The sequence below is a fragment of the Papaver somniferum genome, chromosome 6 (assembly GCF_003573695.1).
Source record: "Papaver somniferum cultivar HN1 chromosome 6, ASM357369v1, whole genome shotgun sequence".
Taxonomy (NCBI): Eukaryota; Viridiplantae; Streptophyta; class Magnoliopsida; order Ranunculales; family Papaveraceae; genus Papaver; species Papaver somniferum.
The window spans coordinates 18,599,801-18,618,191 of record NC_039363.1 but is presented as its reverse complement, the minus strand read 5'-3'; the positions used below and the strand labels follow the sequence as shown (position 1 = coordinate 18,618,191).

General features: G+C 36.0%; 2 protein-coding genes across 2 annotated transcripts; both read right to left on the bottom strand.

Annotated features, from left to right (window-relative positions):
• Positions 1 to 1,344: 1,344 nt before the first annotated feature.
• On the bottom strand, positions 1,345 to 2,517 carry LOC113290584 (transcription factor bHLH52-like). Its single transcript, XM_026540174.1, has 3 exons — positions 2,440 to 2,517; positions 1,543 to 2,366; positions 1,345 to 1,476 (listed from the first exon to the last, which is right to left on the bottom strand). The coding sequence occupies exons 2-3, from the start codon at positions 2,347 to 2,349 to the stop codon at positions 1,345 to 1,347; spliced, it is 939 nt and encodes a 312-aa protein (XP_026395959.1). The 5' UTR covers positions 2,350 to 2,366; positions 2,440 to 2,517.
• A 417-nt stretch (positions 2,518 to 2,934) lies between these two features.
• Positions 2,935 to 8,455, bottom strand: LOC113287110 (protein S-acyltransferase 8-like). Its single transcript, XM_026535785.1, has 5 exons — positions 7,971 to 8,455; positions 5,789 to 5,968; positions 5,111 to 5,416; positions 4,649 to 4,882; positions 2,935 to 3,858 (listed from the first exon to the last, which is right to left on the bottom strand). The coding sequence occupies exons 1-5, from the start codon at positions 8,007 to 8,009 to the stop codon at positions 3,358 to 3,360; spliced, it is 1,260 nt and encodes a 419-aa protein (XP_026391570.1). The 5' UTR covers positions 8,010 to 8,455; the 3' UTR covers positions 2,935 to 3,357.
• Positions 8,456 to 18,391: the final 9,936 nt, after the last annotated feature.

Below are 18,391 nucleotides of genomic sequence, written 5' to 3'. Positions count from 1 at the left end.
ACGAAAAGCTAGCTTTCTTCAGTTGAAACCTACACATACTTGAAAGTTACATGCCAAACACAGTTCGTGTGATTGCATAGATTGAGATTATTGTAACCTGTGAAGATAGTAGGCTAACGGTGGGAATGGTTGCTTCACAAAACCTAGATGCACCACAACAAGACCTAAATGAATCTTCCTCTTTCCCACAAGGTGAATACCACTTACAACATGTTTGTTTTATGAAACTATCTAATAGAGGTTGTTAAGTAGAGCTCTATCTCTATTTTATTTGAAGTGCTTCTATATAGTGTATGTAAGTATGCCGTTTGTTTTCTCACTTTCTAGTGGTTTTATAAGCTTATTCAAATTGTAATCTGATATATATATATATATATATATATATATATATATATTTCCTACTTTATCCCGTTAAAATTCGATATATTCTTTTTAAGTTTGTTTCGATACACATTTTCCTTCAACAATTCTTTTGTTTCACCACTTCAAATCCATCCCTTTCTTTGACATATGCAGAGTAACCCTTTTTTTTTTTCACTCATCCGATTGTACCCTTGTTTTTCTAGATCCATGGTAGGGATTACACCCACCATTCGTTAATTATGGTTGTTGCTTGATTAGGACCACTTAATCCAAAAATCATGATTAGTATCGGAAGAAGAAATTGATTGATTTCTAGGTTCGATCTGCAATCTGTATTGAAACTTGTTTTCATTTATGATCCAATTAGAATTATAAGTTCTTTTTTCTTTTCGACTGGTGGATCATAGAAAGAGCCTGTGGAGGAGAGGAGGGGAGACGGCGGCGGCAACCGGAGAGAATAACGAAGAAACAACAAAATATCTTTTAGGGTAGGGCGGAAGAGAACAAAAAAATGAAAATTATAAATTTACTTGAGGGCAAGTTAGTAATATCAAACTATAATAGAGGTAGGGGCTCAAAGATAACACCTGATTGTTGCTATCTCATTTCCTCTAGATAGATAGAGATTTACCTCTATCTTTATAGAGTTAATGGAAAAAACAAACACATAAATTAGTGGGGTCCACCACTACATAGAGGTTGGTAGATGTTAGCATATACATAGAGGAAAAAAACAAACATGTTGTTAGGCTCCTGCACCGAGTTATTCATATGATATGACTGATGTAGGATTTTAATAACAAATCACAATTTCATTACTTGAGGGAAAAAAATTGTTTCAACAAAAGCAAGGACACAACAACAACAAAAGAAGGAATAAATAAATGGTTAACAATGTGACTAACAAAAATTATAGAATTCTAACTACTGAAAATCATTAGACCTAATCTATTACATTTGACAACAAAGCTAAATAATCTCCTAATTCCTGCGCATAATTTCAGCGCAGCGACTCGAGACCAAACACTTTCCATCAGCATACAACTTCTCTTGGATGGGTAATGATGCCAATAAAACTCCCAGATGTGGAGTTAAACAATCCATCTTCTTTTCCTGTAAACAATTTCATGAAATTAGAAATAATTTCATTGAGAGAAGTAAGTTGATTTAGCTCTTTACCTGAACTGAGCCCATGAATTCAAGAGCACCAATTTGAGCTTGCAAAAACTTGATATACTTGTAAGCAGCATGAAACATTTCAGCTGTGTTCAGTTTACTTCCTCCGGGAACCAATTTCCCAAGTTGCTGCGTTTTCTCACTTATCTTTCTTCTCCTCTCTCTAGCCGCAACACTCTGTGCCGACAAGTACCCACTGTTAGATTTCTTCCCATTGCTCGTCTCAACGTAATCCCCACCTCCATAGTTAGCATAAGCCGGTTGTGCAGCTGGAACCTCATTAGCAGTAGTATTAGTTGGTGATGGAAGCAAAAATTGGTCCACCAGAGAATTTGGGCAGCAACAGCTACTCATAGGATTCCCATCATTGTCATTGAATGCAAAATTATCTGGAGGAAAACAAGGAAGCACACATGGTCTTTGGCGTTTAAGGCTTGGGTAAATACTAGCAGGTGTGTTGAACTCATAATCATTATTAAATGGAATCATGACTTCGTTATCAACAGGTAATGATGAGAATGTAGACAATATAGGTCCATAATCATTGGTATATGGTGAGTAATCTTCTTGTTGAAACAAGTGAGAAATATCATTAGTACTATTGATTCTATTACTAGTATTGCTAATGAAGGAAGTGTTTGTCAATGGAGATGGGAATTTAGTAGTAGTGATGAAAGGATCGTTGTTGTTGTTTCTGGTGTTGGGGTAGTAGACATTTGAAGGGGGTTGATTCTTGAGTAATTCAGCTTCTCTTTGTAACTCAAAGTTGTTGAAACATCCAATTGGATTCTTGATTGCATTAATCATCATCTTTATTACTTAAAATCCTGTAAACAGCAAGAAAAAGTTAGACAAGAAAACAACAACTGTAAAACCCTTGAGTGAATGAGAGTTACTTACCAAATGATGGCAAGATTTGTTTTGTGTTTGCTCAAGGAAGTGGACTGAAATGGAAGATGAGAAAACTGTAGGCCTAAACTTTTGTCTTTCTCTTTTTCTTTGTGAGAAAGAAAACAGAAACAAGAAATCCTACTTGAAAGAAAAAGACTTAAAACTCTGTTCAGTTAGTACTACTAGTAGTCTACTACTACTTATATAGAGTAACTGTAAATGTACAAATACAAGCTTCAGTTAAGACGTGGTTATCTAACTAATCCCTGAATGTTCTCCCTGATTGTAGACCCATTTAAAACAGAAATCTACTCATCAAAGAAAAAGTCCTAATTGTTCTGGTTAACCCATTTCAGTCAGAGAGGGAGAATGAGTAAAAGTCAAGAGTACCCCATTTCCCTACTCTGTAGTCGGACGGTTTCAACAAACAGTTCATAGAGTGACAGAATGTTCCAGTACACGTATGGCTTTCTGATGGCTAAAAACAAAAACAAAACAAGAACATAGAGGAAGTGCACAAATTTAGCAATGAGTGTTTGTGATAATTTACACAAAAGAATCAAAGCCTATACCCACTACTAAAACGACTCTTACAGACCCCCTCACTGACTGCATTCAAGAACATCATAAATGTGACCAGTAGAGAAGGCAGAAAAAAGGAAGAAGATAACACCCACCATCGTTCCTATCTTACACAACTAAAAGAACATTACAAACCACTCCATCTTCCTTTTTGGTTGCAGAGATCAAACACACTCCAAAAAAAGGGTGCTTGAACAACTTGAATGACAAACCACCGACACCCAAGAACAATTGATTTTGTAACTCCCACATAAAAGGGAATATTTCAACAACTTCGGGGGAGCTTGTTGGTGTAAAAGAGTGCAGTCGTGCAGACATGCACAAAACAATCAATACTGGACAAGTTTACTGGTCATTATTGCTTCTGTTCTGTGCAGCTGCTGCATTCATTGCGGCGACATCTGGTGCAATCTCCCAGCTTCCGCTTCTTCTTCCCCAACTAGAATGCCGTGCATCTGACTGAACACTAGGATTTTGCTGATCCAAGGACAAATCAGCAGTATCTGATGAATCACGGCGGCCTACATTGCTCCCTCTGCTGCGTATATCAAAATCATCATTGTTTGCATCGACGTTTCGTCTCTGAGAAATTTTCAAAAGATCTCCACCTAGTTCTAGATCGTCTTCTATCTTTGAACGTGGTCCAACACCAGCTTCATCCGCTACTTCTGGTTCGCGTGTACGAGTTGTAGGCTGCCTTTGCACCTCTTGTTGAACGAATGAACGGAATTTGTTCTTTGATGGCTTTATCGCCGTGCAGAATACTTCAATGAAGTTATTAACACAACCCCGGTTGTAGACATTTAGCCTGCTGTCAGCTCTGTATCGGAAATTCTCGTATGTTGTCTGAATACACAAAAGTACTAACGGCTAAGAAAGCTAAAACCAATGAGAAATGAAAAAGGGAAATGTTTGTTGGCAGCCATGGCCCCTATTTTACAGCACAGAGTAAAAACCAGGAAACAAAATCATATTTACAGAGCATTCCTGTATCAGAGATTGTTTCTTTATTGTATAGCCCTATGGACTGTGTACTCTACAATGTACTCAATTCAAGTTCTCATAGCAACTATAAATTAGCATATATTAGTCATGTCATCTATAGGTTTCTGTCATATATATATTGTTTCCTAAAATGTTCTCTGTCATACATTAGTCATGTCATCTATAGGTTTCTGTTATATATATATATATATATAACAGTTTCCTAAACTGTTCTCTGTCAAATTGGATACATTTATAAGTGTCTATGGAGGAACTTTATAATTATGCAGTAACAGAAGAATAACTAAATTACTTAACAGCAGCGGGGTGCAAATTCTTAACATAATAGTTGAGACACTTGTCAGTATAAACAGCCAACAGTGCACAATATCTTAACTCGGCCAAGTCCTGATACATGTTAATAACTAAATTGCCCGCTGAGATTTAGCTTAAAATTTTTACTAGGTGAAAATGGCAAAGGTACACAGACGTTATGCAGCAAACACAAATGAGGCGTGCTAACAAAGCAACTCAATGTTGCAGAAGTTATGCCTAATTCTAGATATTCTTCTGCAATTTTGGCAACTAATGTGACATTGTGATGTATTCATAAAGCAACTTAGAACAAACAGAAACAAGAAAAAAAACTGACCTGGTTTGTGCCAATAAGGTATAAATGGAAGCCGGTGAGACCACCAACAAACCAGAGGGATATAAAACAATACGCCATCAGTACCACTGATGCAGGAGATTCCTTCATTGCCCTCCAAACAGTTCCTTGGTCTCTATTCATGAGAATCTTTATGTACAATGCAGATATCGAGAATACGTAGATGCAAAGAATAGTTGCAGACGAAACAAACATAAAGAAGTACCGATAATTACGCTGCAAATAACCAAAGGTAATTAAACATCCACACATAATAATACTACTTCATAATATGAACATGTAAGGGGAAACAGAATATGATCAAAGACCCCTTTTGTTAACCTTTAAACTATCTGCTAATGTAATATACTCTCTTTCACGAAACGGAGATCGGAGTGAATAAGTTTAAAGGTTAACAATTGCAACTAGAGGACAGAGTAGCATGGTACATGTTTAAAAACATACCATCCCAATACACTGCCCTACCCAAGGGCAATGGTGATCGAATTTCTCCACACAATTATTGCATATGGAGCAATGAGAACAACGAGGAGGACGATACAGCATGCATGTATCGCAATACTTGACCCTAACAACCATGCCGTTTACATGAACTTCTTTTGTCCTGGGAAACTGTAGGCTTGGAGTATGTCGTCCGCTGGCATCAACAGACGCAGATGACTCATAATTAAAGTCTTCCTCAGGTGGATGTGAAGCCCTTGGTACAATACCTGGGTCTCTGGCTGAGGTAACAAGCAGAAGCCCCAATACCTATTAAAATCATCCCAAAACAGAAGGTTAAAAGTGGTAGAATAACAACTTCATGTCTAAACTACTAAAAAAATGAAACAAGCTTAATGGAAGTAAGTATTCTGATAACCATCACCATGAGCAGTAAAATCAAGAATGAGAATGACAAACACTTATGTGACTTCTGCAGCGGCTACAAAATAATGATAACAAAATGTCTTGAATGAAGTATGATAAGCGGGGACTGAGATACTCTACGTCTAAAACACTTCTGTACTTAGGTATTTGTGTCAAAGTTGGCACGGAATGGGTACATCTACAGACCTATTAACAATAAAATCTAACCAAATTTAAAGAATCTTGCACAAGAATAAAAGAGGTTCAGGTACTTACATAAATAGCAAGAAGAATAGCTACCACCAGAATCGCATATCCCGCATTATTAAACTCATGCCGAATATGTCTGACAACAAGTGTGCAAAAGAGAACAGAAGGAATGAGGATAAGCAGTACAGTCACAAGCAATGATTTCGCATCTGGTCCAAATACCAATCTCCCTCCAAAGAAAAATTTCTGCATGGGAAAGTCGAGAAAAGTTGAAGTTAAATTGTAGGTCAAGCATATAATACAAAATACACAAAAGTGCAACTTCACAACATTTGGTACAAAAAGAAAAATAGAAAAGAAAACCCGGACTTTTGCATGGATATTTGCCGAATAATCCCAAGCACGAACAGACCTTTATAGAACCACTATATGAAAACTGATATCAAGGAACCTGAACGCACGCGTAAGCAAGCAAAAAGAGACTAATAACTGTACACTAATTTCGGCAAGTATCCAGTCAAATGAACACCTCATAAGGATTTTCTTTTTTCATAACTTTATTCGCAATTAGACTAATTTATATGCTTTAGAAGCTTACCACAGGTTTCATCTGTTTGAATATTATTCATAGTGGTTTCATCTAATTATTACATTTGGTTATTAAGTTCGAAACAATGTGCACTTCAATTGATACAGATTGTAAAACATGCCATACTTCAGGACACCCAAAGAAATATAAGTCTAACTCACATACTTTGGTTTACCTAGACGCTCAGAATTAAGATGCTTTGCTTTACCTTGCCAACCGTAAACAGGTGAGTGAGTCCACGAATATATATTTAGACGTGTAGCATTGAGTAATATTATGGAATTGTTTAATAAGAGATCATGCAATTGACTAACATTACATAACAAAGTCTTACGTAGTTAATGGTTAGTACTCAGCTAAATGACCAGAACTAAATACGTGAAGGTAAGCTTCGAACCATGCTACCTAATCCAACCAAGAAGATGTTTAACGTGGAAAGTTCAAAACACTGTATGGGGATAGTGACAAGTGTTCTGCAGATTATCTTTGTATTTTGTGGTTTAGCTTGTTCCTATCTGATGGCCTATAATCAATATCATACCTACTTTATATCAGTAAGAATCTAAGATCAAATGCTTCTCACAATATTTGGAACATTACAAGTTAAACGAGAATGGCTTAAACCGGGTTCACAATGCTAATCTGTACAAGTCCAATAACTGTTGATGGGAGAGAATTCTGCTCCCTGAAATGAAATTTTGATAAACTATATAGATTGATGAAACCGGCTCGGGGAGCTCAGCTTTAGTTCGAAACAGATAAATCTTGATCCCAAGAAAATCCCCACACCAGCGAAAATAAGTAGATTCTTTTCCTAAACATATCCCACAAAGGAATATCAAATACATAAAAGTTCCATCAGTGCACATGACTTAGTACTCAAACCACAATGATAAAAGTAAATCAAAAAGAGAACCTATGACAGAACTCAATCTCACATCTCCCACAGTGTGAATCTCCACCAATACAAACGAGTTTTTTCTGCTAAACCATTGTGTCAACAAGTACCCCTGAAAAAAAAAAAGGAACCACAAACCTAATAGGCTAATAAACACCACAAGTCTGATGCGCATTGGCAGAGCAACAGAATTTCCTACCATTAATTTATCACAGACAAACTTCGGGACGGTAAAAAACCACCATCTACATCATTTCCAGGAATTCATTGAGCTTCTTATTTATAACACCAGTGCAACATAGTGATATATATTGCTAAAAACAAGTTCAATTAACACAACCAAAACACATATTGACACACAGTGAGCTACAGTAAAACAAAATCAGATAAAGACAATACAGTGTCACCCAATCAGTGGTAATCCTACCACAACAGAGAAAACATTCACTAATGTGTCCCAACCCTAAATACCCTAACACCAAATCACTGTGAAACACAGTATGCACTGTCCTAATGTTGAATTCAGGTCAATCCTAATCACACCCTTTTCAAATAAAAAACCTAACAAAATCGAAAACCACACCACATGTTAGTTCAACACTGCCACCACAGACAGGCAAACCTAAAAAAACCCAAAATCAAAACTTGAAACAAAACCCACATTTCAATACACGATCCAAACAAACCCAAGTAAACAAAAATTTAAAAAAACACAAAACACACAAAAAAAAAAAAAATAGGGCAAATTAGCAGAAACTTACATTACTTCCTTTCCAAACTTGATAAACTCGCTTGGCCATGAGATAATCACCAAAAACGACACCTCCTCCGCCCCCAGAAACTTCTCTACTAACTAAACCTCCTACTAGTTAAGCAGGCAAAGAATCAAAGATTTGAAACTCACTCATGTTGTTTTCCCAGATCGAAAGGGGGTTTTAGGGTTTTCAAACTCAGAAAATAGAATCAACCCACAAGAGAGGGGGGAATTTAGGATTACTTTGGGTTGTTGATTATGTGGTGGTGGTGCTGTCAAGCTCCTTTTCTTTAATGTGGTGACAGAGAGACAAGGGGGTTTTGAGGGTTTGTTTAATATAAATGTGTGATTTTGGATCTTAAAAAAGGCGGTTTAGGATTTGAGACTTAGAGATACAGAAGAGAGAATGTTTTAAGCAAAAGAAATACAAATCTTCTTCTTCTTCTCTGCGGGGATATAGGTTTTTGGGCTCAAATTTAAAAGGACCCCGTCTCTCTCCCACGTTCTACTGTTTTTTCTTTTGTTCGTTTTTCCAGTCATTTTTCTCGCAAGTTAGTTACTTTTTTACCCTTTTTCTGTTTATTTTTTTTTTTTGATAGAAAGATGGATATACTAAAGAAAACAAATATTTACAAAAGCCTAGAAACAGTGTAACATTAAACTACGTGAACAGTATTTCAATAAAAAAATAACTTAATTTACAAAGATAAATCTAAAGATAGGGCTGTCCGTGGAGATCCGATATTCGATAGCCGATCGAATGTGCCAGTTTCCATTAGGTTAATATCTGATGCAGTTAGTGTATAACTATATCATATTATTATCGGAAATTTCTGATACGTAGTATCTTTTAGGTTTACTCTTTAGCCATTTGATTTCATCTCTCCTAAGTAGATATCGGAAATTATTGGAAACTTTTTGGATCATGAGTAGATATCAAAAATTATCTGAAAAATATCTGATATCCGATAATCTTATCGTAACATAATCGAATTTGATTTTTAATATTCCGTCAGAAATTATAGGATATCGGATATCCGATGAGCCTTATCGTAATGGAACCGGATGAGCCATTTTCCGTTTCAATAAGTTCCATTGACAGCCCTATCTAAAGATATTCCTATCTGAAAGCCACAGTACAATTGTTTGTTTTGATATGCAAAGTGAGTTCCTCAACCTTCATAGCCCTGCCCCGAAAAACTCTTTTATTATATTCATTGGACAAGTGCCACATAACAACGTAACTCATCTTCCACCAAACCTCCCTACACCTTGTAAATTATTAAATTTTCAAGCTTCAAAAAATTTCTTAAGAGTACTAGGCGCAAAACACAATGGATTTAAATGCGTTAAAGAAATAAGAACAGGCGTTAGACGTATATTGACAACAAACAAGAATATGATCTCCAATTTCAACCTCCATCTTGCAGATTCACACTCATATGGTTCAACATGCTCAAGGTTGATAAAGAATTGTGAGAATTAGCCCACAATATTAAACTTACCTTTGGAGGAATTTTTTTTTTTACAAGTACTTCTCAACACCTTAGTCCAGTGTATCATTCGCGCCATTCAGATTATATGCGGAACCTAACTCATTGCATAATAAGTCCCATTCGAGTTGCTTATTTGAATATGCAAACCTATCATAGTCTGACATTGTAGTCTGCCATCCATAACCATGTCCGAGACTGAAGCTTGTTTGTTCTTACACATCTTAAATATTGTAGGAAACCTGATTTCAAAGGCCCTGTAGTAGTCCATTTGTCTAACCAAAATCTAGTAGATTGACCAATATTCAACACCAAAACAATATGCTCATTCAACAATGTGGTAGCATTCAAAATTGTTTCCATACACTTCTGAAAAAAGCGGGGGTCTAACAACCACACCCGATATTTCGTTTGGCAATCTGAATAGACAAACTCCAATATACTTTCAAGAGAATCAACTTGACAGTTAGACTCAATTTAGAGAAAAAGTATATCAAAGAATTTTATATCTCTATCTCTCAATTCAATCTACAATCAGCAAATAGGAGTTTGCGAGCCCGATTCAATATAAGAGAATTAACTTGAACGGTAACAAAGAACAATGTTCAAGGATCAATCAATTTCAATCAACAACCAAAGGTTGGATTTCCCAATTGATCGATTCAATGCACAACCTGTGATATTTCGATTATATAACAAAATATAATGCGGAAAAGAAATAACACAGACACCATAAGTTTTGTTAACGAGGAAACCGAAAATGCAGAAAAACCCCGGGACCTAGTCCAGATTTGAATACCATACTGTATTAAGCTGCTACAGACACTAGCCTACTACCAATGAACTTCGGGCTGGACTGTAGTTGAACCCTAATCAGTCTCACACTTATTCAAGGTACAGTTTTGCTCCTTACGTCTCTGATCCTAGCAGGATACTACGCACTTGATTCCCTTAGCTGATCTCACCCACAACCAAGAGTTGCTACGACCCAAAGTCGAAAACTTGATAAACAAATCTGTCTCGCACAGAAAAGCCTATAGGAATAGATAAATCTGTCTCCCACAGAAATACCTACGAGTTTTGTTCCGTCTTTTGATAAATCAAGGTGAACAGAAACCAATTGATATACCAGACTTATATTCCCGAAGAACAGCTTAGAAAAATCAATCACCTCACAATAATTTTAACTGTATGGTAGCGAAACAAGATATTGGAATCACAAATGATGAGACGAAGATGTTTGTGATTACATCTTGCCTATTGGAGATTAAATCTCGAGCCAATCTTAAGAAGATAGTACTCAAACACGATAGAAACAACAAGATTAGATCACGCAACTACAGATAAAATAGTTGGGTCTGGCTTCACAATCTCAATAAAGTCTTCAAGTCGTTAACCTACATGGTTTTGTGAAAAACCTAAGGTTAAAGGAGAATCGACTTTAGCTTATGCAACTAGTATCACACAGGAGGTGTGGGGATTAGCTTTCCCAGTTGCTAGAGTTCTCCTTTATATAGTTTTCAAATCTGGGTTTGCAATCAATGTTACCTTGGTAAAAAAACATTCAGTATTCACCGTTAGATGAAAACCTGATTAGATTCAAGCTAATATCTTTCAACCGTTAGATCGAACTTATCTTGTTATACACAAATGAAATGTACCCTCATTTAGGTTTATGTAACCGTACCTAAACGTGTACACCATGTTGGCTCAATTGTAGTTAACCGAGGTTAGATATATAAACACTCTCATATCAACCTTATTCATCTTAACCACAACTAGTTCAAATGACTCAAATGAAACTAGTTAAAGAGTTGTTCAATTGCTATATTCTCATATAAGTATACAAGAACACAATTGAAGAAAAATCAGTTTGATTCACTCGAATCAATTCATGAACATTATAACCACGATTTTCAAAGAATGCATTCCTTAATGTATAAATGTATTAGTTCATGAGCTAACCGATTTTAGAACTTTAACCACTCAAGTATGCAAACGGGTACGCACACTTAAGTAGCCGGTCTGAGTTTGGGTTCGCCAGTATGCAAACGGGTATGCATACTTGGTACACTTCCAAATCCCAGCAAAAATTCCCGAACCTATACCTTACGCAAGTATGCGTGTCGGTATGTGTACTTGGTACACGGAAATTTCACAACTTCAAGTATGCATACGGGTATGCATACTTTAGTTTCGGTCATGGATCACATACATGCAAGAATGCACAATATGTTTATAATCCAATGATGGTTAAGTATCCTAAACTCTTATTTCAATCATTGAAACTTTCTTAGAGGATGACAATAGCCCTTTTCACACACTATTAGCATCAAAGCAATTTTCAAGTTATTGAAATAATCATAATGAAACATTCTAAGTCTACACCAAATGATTGTATCACACAAACCGTGTAAGATGTTACTCGGCGATTTTTACATGATCAAGATGAACTTGATTGAAGCGAAAGCTTACCAACACATGTTTCGAGAAATATGTAAGCGAGTTAAACTCAACTCGAAATATCAGATGTGTATAATAAAAAACTATATCGTAACGCGACTTATGTCTCAATATAGGAAATAGAGTAGAAATATACTTTCCAAGTGATAGATGAATTTCAATCTTCACATACATTTTGTTGATGAAGTTCCACAAGGTCTCCTTAGTAGTTCTTCGTCTTCAATTGATGAACGTCGTGAAGTGTAATGCTCAACTACATAATCTATCCTAGTCCGAGACATCTATAAGTAGACTAGAAATCAAGACTTATAGTTTTGATCACTAACATTGAGAAACAATCTTGAGATAACAACACTTGCGAGTTCGACCGAGAAGTGATCTAACAATCTCCCTCTTTGTCAATTTTAATGACAAAACTATCAATACATATGGATTATAAAATAAATAAACCTTGTAGCTTCTCATCCAAATGCTTGATCTCCTTGGTTCTTCAACATTACTCGAAATCTTCGTCACTTCCAAGTACTCCAATGATTCCAAATGTGTTCAACTCTGCATCATTGTTGTTGAAGATCGTAGCAATAACAATGAGAAAACAGTTGCTCTCAATCATTGTTATACAGTGTCATAGTATTATTATACAACATCAAAGTCCAATTGTATCACAACTTTGACAACAATACTATGGTGATATGTATCACACCCCTAGTCAATACTTTATCTCAATATGAAAACCACTCCCCCTTACATAATGATCCGTAAACCATATGTATTTGTAGTGTGAATTACACAATAATTCTCCCCATTTTTGTCAATATAAATTGGAAAAGGTACGAAAACTAGTGGGATCCTCATGAAATTTTCATAGAGATACTTCATGACCAAAAGAGAACAACATATCAACTTGTTTAGATGCAATCATACAACCGAAACTGAATGCATTCATCAAGGAGTTTATAAAGATACAAGATAACCCCTACAATATTCCACAGCCGCACTCCCCACAAAGATTCGGAAATTAAGCACAAGTTCAGTTAAGGACTCTCCCCCATAATATGTCATTCCCGAACGAACAACAAGAGCGACCTTACTTTTACAAGAAAAGAAGAATTTTTTTGGACATTAACAAATCACATAAGAATATGAATTTGTATCCAAAAATCTTAATTGAATTAACCAAAAGGAAAATGGTCAATTCAATTGGTCATGCTCAACATAACAGAACTTACGGAGCAACACAGTATATGCACAAAGATGTGGATCAGGAAAATATCAATACTATGGAATAATCATAGATTCATTCTATTTTTCATCACTATTTGCACAATGACATATAATAGACTTAATCTTTGTAAAGAAAAGTTCATCCTTTCTTCCATCAATATTTGCATAATGGCATAAAAAGCTTAACTTTTGTAGTCAAAAGTTCATTCTATCTTTTATCAATACTTTCATACCGACATAATAGAGATAACTTTTGAACAAGTATGGGACAGTCAAGGTTCACGGATGTAAACAACATATCCCATAACAATTTGCAATATGTAAAACCATAAAGATTAATACTGCAAAAATCATCTTCCAAATAAACTTTAGAATTTTAAATAAATAAATCTAAAAAAACATTGCAAGATGAAAACGTTGGCAATAGCTATGTGTACTTACAATAATGGATATTCCAAACCCTAGTTATCCTTCCTAAAACACAAGAATAAATTCTCATAAGAAGTTTCCTATAAATTGATTACTGCTATTTGATAACTTCATACCTTTGAATGAAACCATCATAGAAAGCGTCGCTGATTTCCTTGACTTTCTTGACCTGGACACCCCATGATCATGAGTTAGAACGCTAACTTTATGATCAACAATACGAGCAAGTTGTCTAGCCTTAATGCAGTCCACGATGAGTTTCTTATGATTCCTTATCAAGATCTGTTGATTAGCAAGGATTCTGTCTTGACCATCCAAGAGATGATTTATTTTCAGTTGAAGGTTTGTAAACTCGACCTTTGAATCTCCCTGAAAACGAGTTAAATCCTTGACAGATTCATCAATCCAGGAGTTGTGCTCTTTCCTTGCAAGCATCTTTTTCAGAACAAGTTCTTGAATCGAATCACGTCCTTGAGTGTCCTCCTCCATGTCAAGACTCACAATCTCTTGAGACCTTGAAGAGTTCTCCATAAGTTTTTTCTAGGGATGACCAAACACAATATAGAATATATATATGTTCATAAACAGGAGAAAGAATCTCTAGTTAAGGAAACCCTATGAACCCATATGAAGGAGACACAAACGTTCGTGGACCTGTCACAAAAGAGGAAAGGATTTTATTTTTAAAATAAAAACATAAAAACTACTAGAGAAAAAAAAACTTGTAATCATGGCTCAATAATTTAGAAAACTTCTTTTCAAATTAGAGCTCGAGATATGATCAACAGGATCGAATTAACAAAAAGACTCATGAAAACATACAACTAATCTTGAGATTCTCATGATCATCATCCTTGCAACTCTCAAGATAGATACAAGGATGAACTTTCCTGGAATCAGGTGATAGACAAATTTTTGTGTCTAATTTGTCCTCAATGTCCGTATTGTTGGAACTTTATTTTTGTACTAATATTGTGTTTTTATGTATTTTTAGGAAATAAACATTTTTGGAAAATTCGGCTCGAAAAGTTGATTTTGGCACCCGGAGGACAAGTGTTATTCGGACTCTCGCTTTTGGATAATGGGAACCTAATTACTAAGGGGCACCCCCGGGTCACCCCCAAGGCAGCTGCTATTCGCACCCTACTCTGGATAGGGGACTACCAGTTTCTTCCCCATTTGAAACGATTTTGGCGGGAAATTTCTAACAGTTCTGGCAGAATTTCGATCGTTAAAATGAAGGGGTTATGGGTCGATTCAATGGCTGAAATTTGGTATAAAGATGTGATATAGGAACATAGTATGGGTGACATGATCGATCAAATTTGGCTGGAATTTTCGGTATGATTCACACACCCAAAACAGAGCACGTGTACTGTAACACGAGCAAAATTGAAGTTCTTGTGTACATGGGGGAGTTCTGCTGGCGTTGGAAGAGTGTTGAGGCGTGAATAAGTCGAATGGGAGCGTGCAGGAAGCAAGTTGACGTGAGAAAATTCTTTAAATGGCAATTATTCTCTATTTTTGGCAGCGAGGAATAATCGAATTAAAGAGAGTATATACGCAATCAATGGTCGGATTTTTGGCCTCAATTCACTATAAATACACGTACAATTGAAGTGAGCCAGAGGTCGAGAGTTTGGGGTCGAGAGAAGGTCCAGAGAAGCAGAAATCAAGAGTTGATGAAACTCTGTTTCTGCTGCTACTGATGATGAAGAACACGAAGAACAGACTCGCAAGGACAGTGGTTTATCAACAGTGTCTAAGACGCACAGTCGTGGGTCGCAGTGCAGTCTAAACATCAGCAGCACTTGTATTTTATCGTTCATTCTGTGACGCTTTTTGTGCGTCGCATATTACAGTTTTACACCATTTTCTCTTCTTCTCTCCATTGTAAACACCATTTGAGCAATAAATAAATATTTTGAGCGTGTTTTCTACATGATGAGTTAAACCCCAACACTGGGACGACGGAGGAGGTCGAATTTCATCCATGTGGTAATTTCATTAATTCTTTTATTTACTTTTTGCACTAATTTTAATTGAATTAAGATTTTAAATTAATTACTTGTGATTTCATTTGATGGAGTATGCTTAGTCCTAGGGATTTTTGATATGCCATGCTTAAGAAATACAAGTAATATTTTATAAAATCTATCTTGGCAATAAACTAGAGTTAATATTTGTTTTGTTTTTGAACTATAATTGCTAGAATTAATTTCTGAACCATTTGAAAATGAAAAAAAAACGGCCGAATCTTTAGTCCCAGTACTCTTGCCCATATTGTTATTTATTTTTTGTATATATTTATTTTCAATTAACTCTAAAAAATTATCTTTCACAAGTCCGAGAGTTTGAACCTCATTACTACAACCCACGAAAAATCCTTAATCATTTTGGCGCCGCCGACGCGGATTTGTGCTTAGGTAGAATTTTTAGGTTTTTATTATTTTTTTATTATTCCATTTGTTCTTTTTACGTCTCTTTGGTTGTGTCTTTGTATTACAGGTTTGAAGTTGGATACTAAAGACATTGGAATCAAAGCTTAAAGCTAAAAGAGAAGGAAAAAAGACAAAGCAAAAAAATAAAGAAAAAAGAGAGAAAAAAAAAGAGAGAGAGAATTATTTTTTTTTTAATTTTTTTAGAGACTTTCCATTTTTATTTTATTTTGTAATTATTATTATTATTTTTTGTATTTCTTTTCTTTGGACTGGACTTTGGACAATTTATTTTAATTTTAAACCCTACAGAAGGGTTATATATAAAAAAATAATTATATATAAACTGTGTGCAGGGAAGGACGACGATTACTATATCGTCTCGGCCCCTCGGGTTCGTACATGACATAGGAGTCGTGGCCCGAGTCGACTTCAACGGTTCATCTCCCGTCTGGTACGGGAGGTAAGTCCATCGAAACACTCGCGAATCTCCTGTAAGCGAGTTACTGTATTCCTTAAGGTGATTCATTGATTGAGGACGAATTTGGACTGTTTTGAAATTCCTAGTAAAGGGCAAGGCCTGGCCAATACAAGATAAGAGTTCGGATTTCATCACCGTTCCCTTCTTGCCCGCCTTAGGAAAACGAAACCAAACGCGAACCTAAGCTTTAAAATTTGGAATAGAACGAGACCTATAGGGTAACGAGCTTAGTAGGAAAGTCGTTCGAAAAATATTGGTTACTCTTTTAGCATACTTCGAAGTTCATGATGGTCTCTGTGAGTTGAATGCGTGACTGCGCCGCCTTGTGATAGCGGTGAGGCCTTGGGTATCAAAGCTCCACTGAGCTTCCCTCTCCTCAATTCAACTTACTTTGACTCGGATTGATTCCAGAGGGGTTTGCTTAAATTGTAACGAATTCCCTTTCGAAGGATTAGTAGCTGGTCTAGAAACAATCTAAGTGGAGCCATCATGCTTGTTGTTTGCTAGATTCTATAGGTTTGATTTGGTCGAGTCATCCTTGTTTGTGATTGTGTAGAATTCCCTTGCAATTAAGAATGTTGAACTGGTATGATAGAAGCCAATACAATGATTATCGACCTGAACTTGAATATGGACATCATCCTTTCTATGACCATGTTGGGAATAGTGGTTGGGAACGCCATCATTTGGAAGGATATGGGTCATACCCTGGTGAGCCCAATTACTATCCACACATGCATCAGTCTTACGAGCAAGAAGATTATAGTACTAGTTCTTCGTCTCTAGAGGATACAATCAAACTATTGAAAAGTAGTCCTTTTTATGATCCCTCTGTTCCTATTTCTCCTTTAGAAGAGTCCCTCAGGGAGTTAGCTGAGTCGACGCGTAAGTTAGCTGAGATGAATAGTGTAATTCTAGACGAAAGAACTACAATAATGAGTGAACTTTCTATAGAGGAATCCCTCAAGCTGATGGCTGAGACGAACGAAAGACTTGCTCGAAATAATCTTACTTTCCAACATAGTGTTTCCAATAATACCCTTAAAAATGAGGATAGTTATTTTCATAATCAAGATGACAAGGTGAGAATTGGTAGCACTACTTGTTTTGATGAGGTTCGATCTTTTTCATGTTATTATGATGAGGATAATGTTGATGGAGAATCATACTTATGTAGGAATAGTGATCAGGAAATGGTTACTCCAATTGAGCTTTACAATGATAATATTATTTCTAGTTTAAATCCAAATAATTTTAATAATTATTCACCTATTCAAAAGGACGATGATTTGACTAGAGATACCCTCGTTTTAGACGGTGTAGTATTTCCTGTTTACAAAGCCGATAATGATTTAGAGGAACGAGTTTATTCTGAGAATAATGTTATAGAGTCTAGCGATTTAGAAACAATAGTCTTAGACGAAGAAAATGAACTCGTAGAGATGAGTGAGGATGAACCTGACTTAGAAGAATCAATTGACCATTTCCAGGAATCTGATGACCTAGAAATTAGGGAAGTTGTGACTAGTCTTTCTAGAGACACAGAAAACTCTAAGTTTGGGGGTGATTATCGTTCTCCATGTGCTTTAACTCTTAGAAAGTTCCCTCGTGTTGGACTTGACATTTATGCCTCAACCATATTACAAGATTATCTTCATACATGTTTTCCCGAACCTAATGATGTCCATAGAGAAGCTTAGTTGTTAGAAACCCATCCTCTGGTTGATATGGTTAACCCAGGCTATGATACCAAGATTGACTTTGTTTTCCCACCAAAAACTTTTCTTCCAATTGTGGGAACATATGATTTTCAGATGTATCGGATATTAAGTTTTGAGACTAAACCTAATTACTTTAGGATATTAGGGTCACACATTTTTTTAAGAATGACCATTATTAT

What these genes read in the sequence shown, in the direction of transcription:
- LOC113290584 (XM_026540174.1), bottom strand. Translation starts at nt 2,349, where the DNA reads ATGATGATTAATGCAATCAAGAATCCAATTGGATGTTTCAACAACTTT. An exon ending in AATTCATGGGCTCAGTTCAG is followed by an intron (nt 1,477 to 1,542) that starts GTAAAGAGCTAA and finishes AATTGTTTACAG; the next exon opens with GAAAAGAAGATGGATTGTTT.
- LOC113287110 (XM_026535785.1), bottom strand. Translation starts at nt 8,009, where the DNA reads ATGGCCAAGCGAGTTTATCAAGTTTGGAAAGGAAGTAAT. An exon ending in TAGGGCAGTGTATTGGGATG is followed by an intron (nt 4,883 to 5,110) that starts GTATGTTTTTAA and finishes GGTTATTTGCAG; the next exon opens with CGTAATTATCGGTACTTCTT. An exon ending in ACCTTATTGGCACAAACCAG is followed by an intron (nt 3,859 to 4,648) that starts GTCAGTTTTTTT and finishes TTGTGTATTCAG; the next exon opens with ACAACATACGAGAATTTCCG.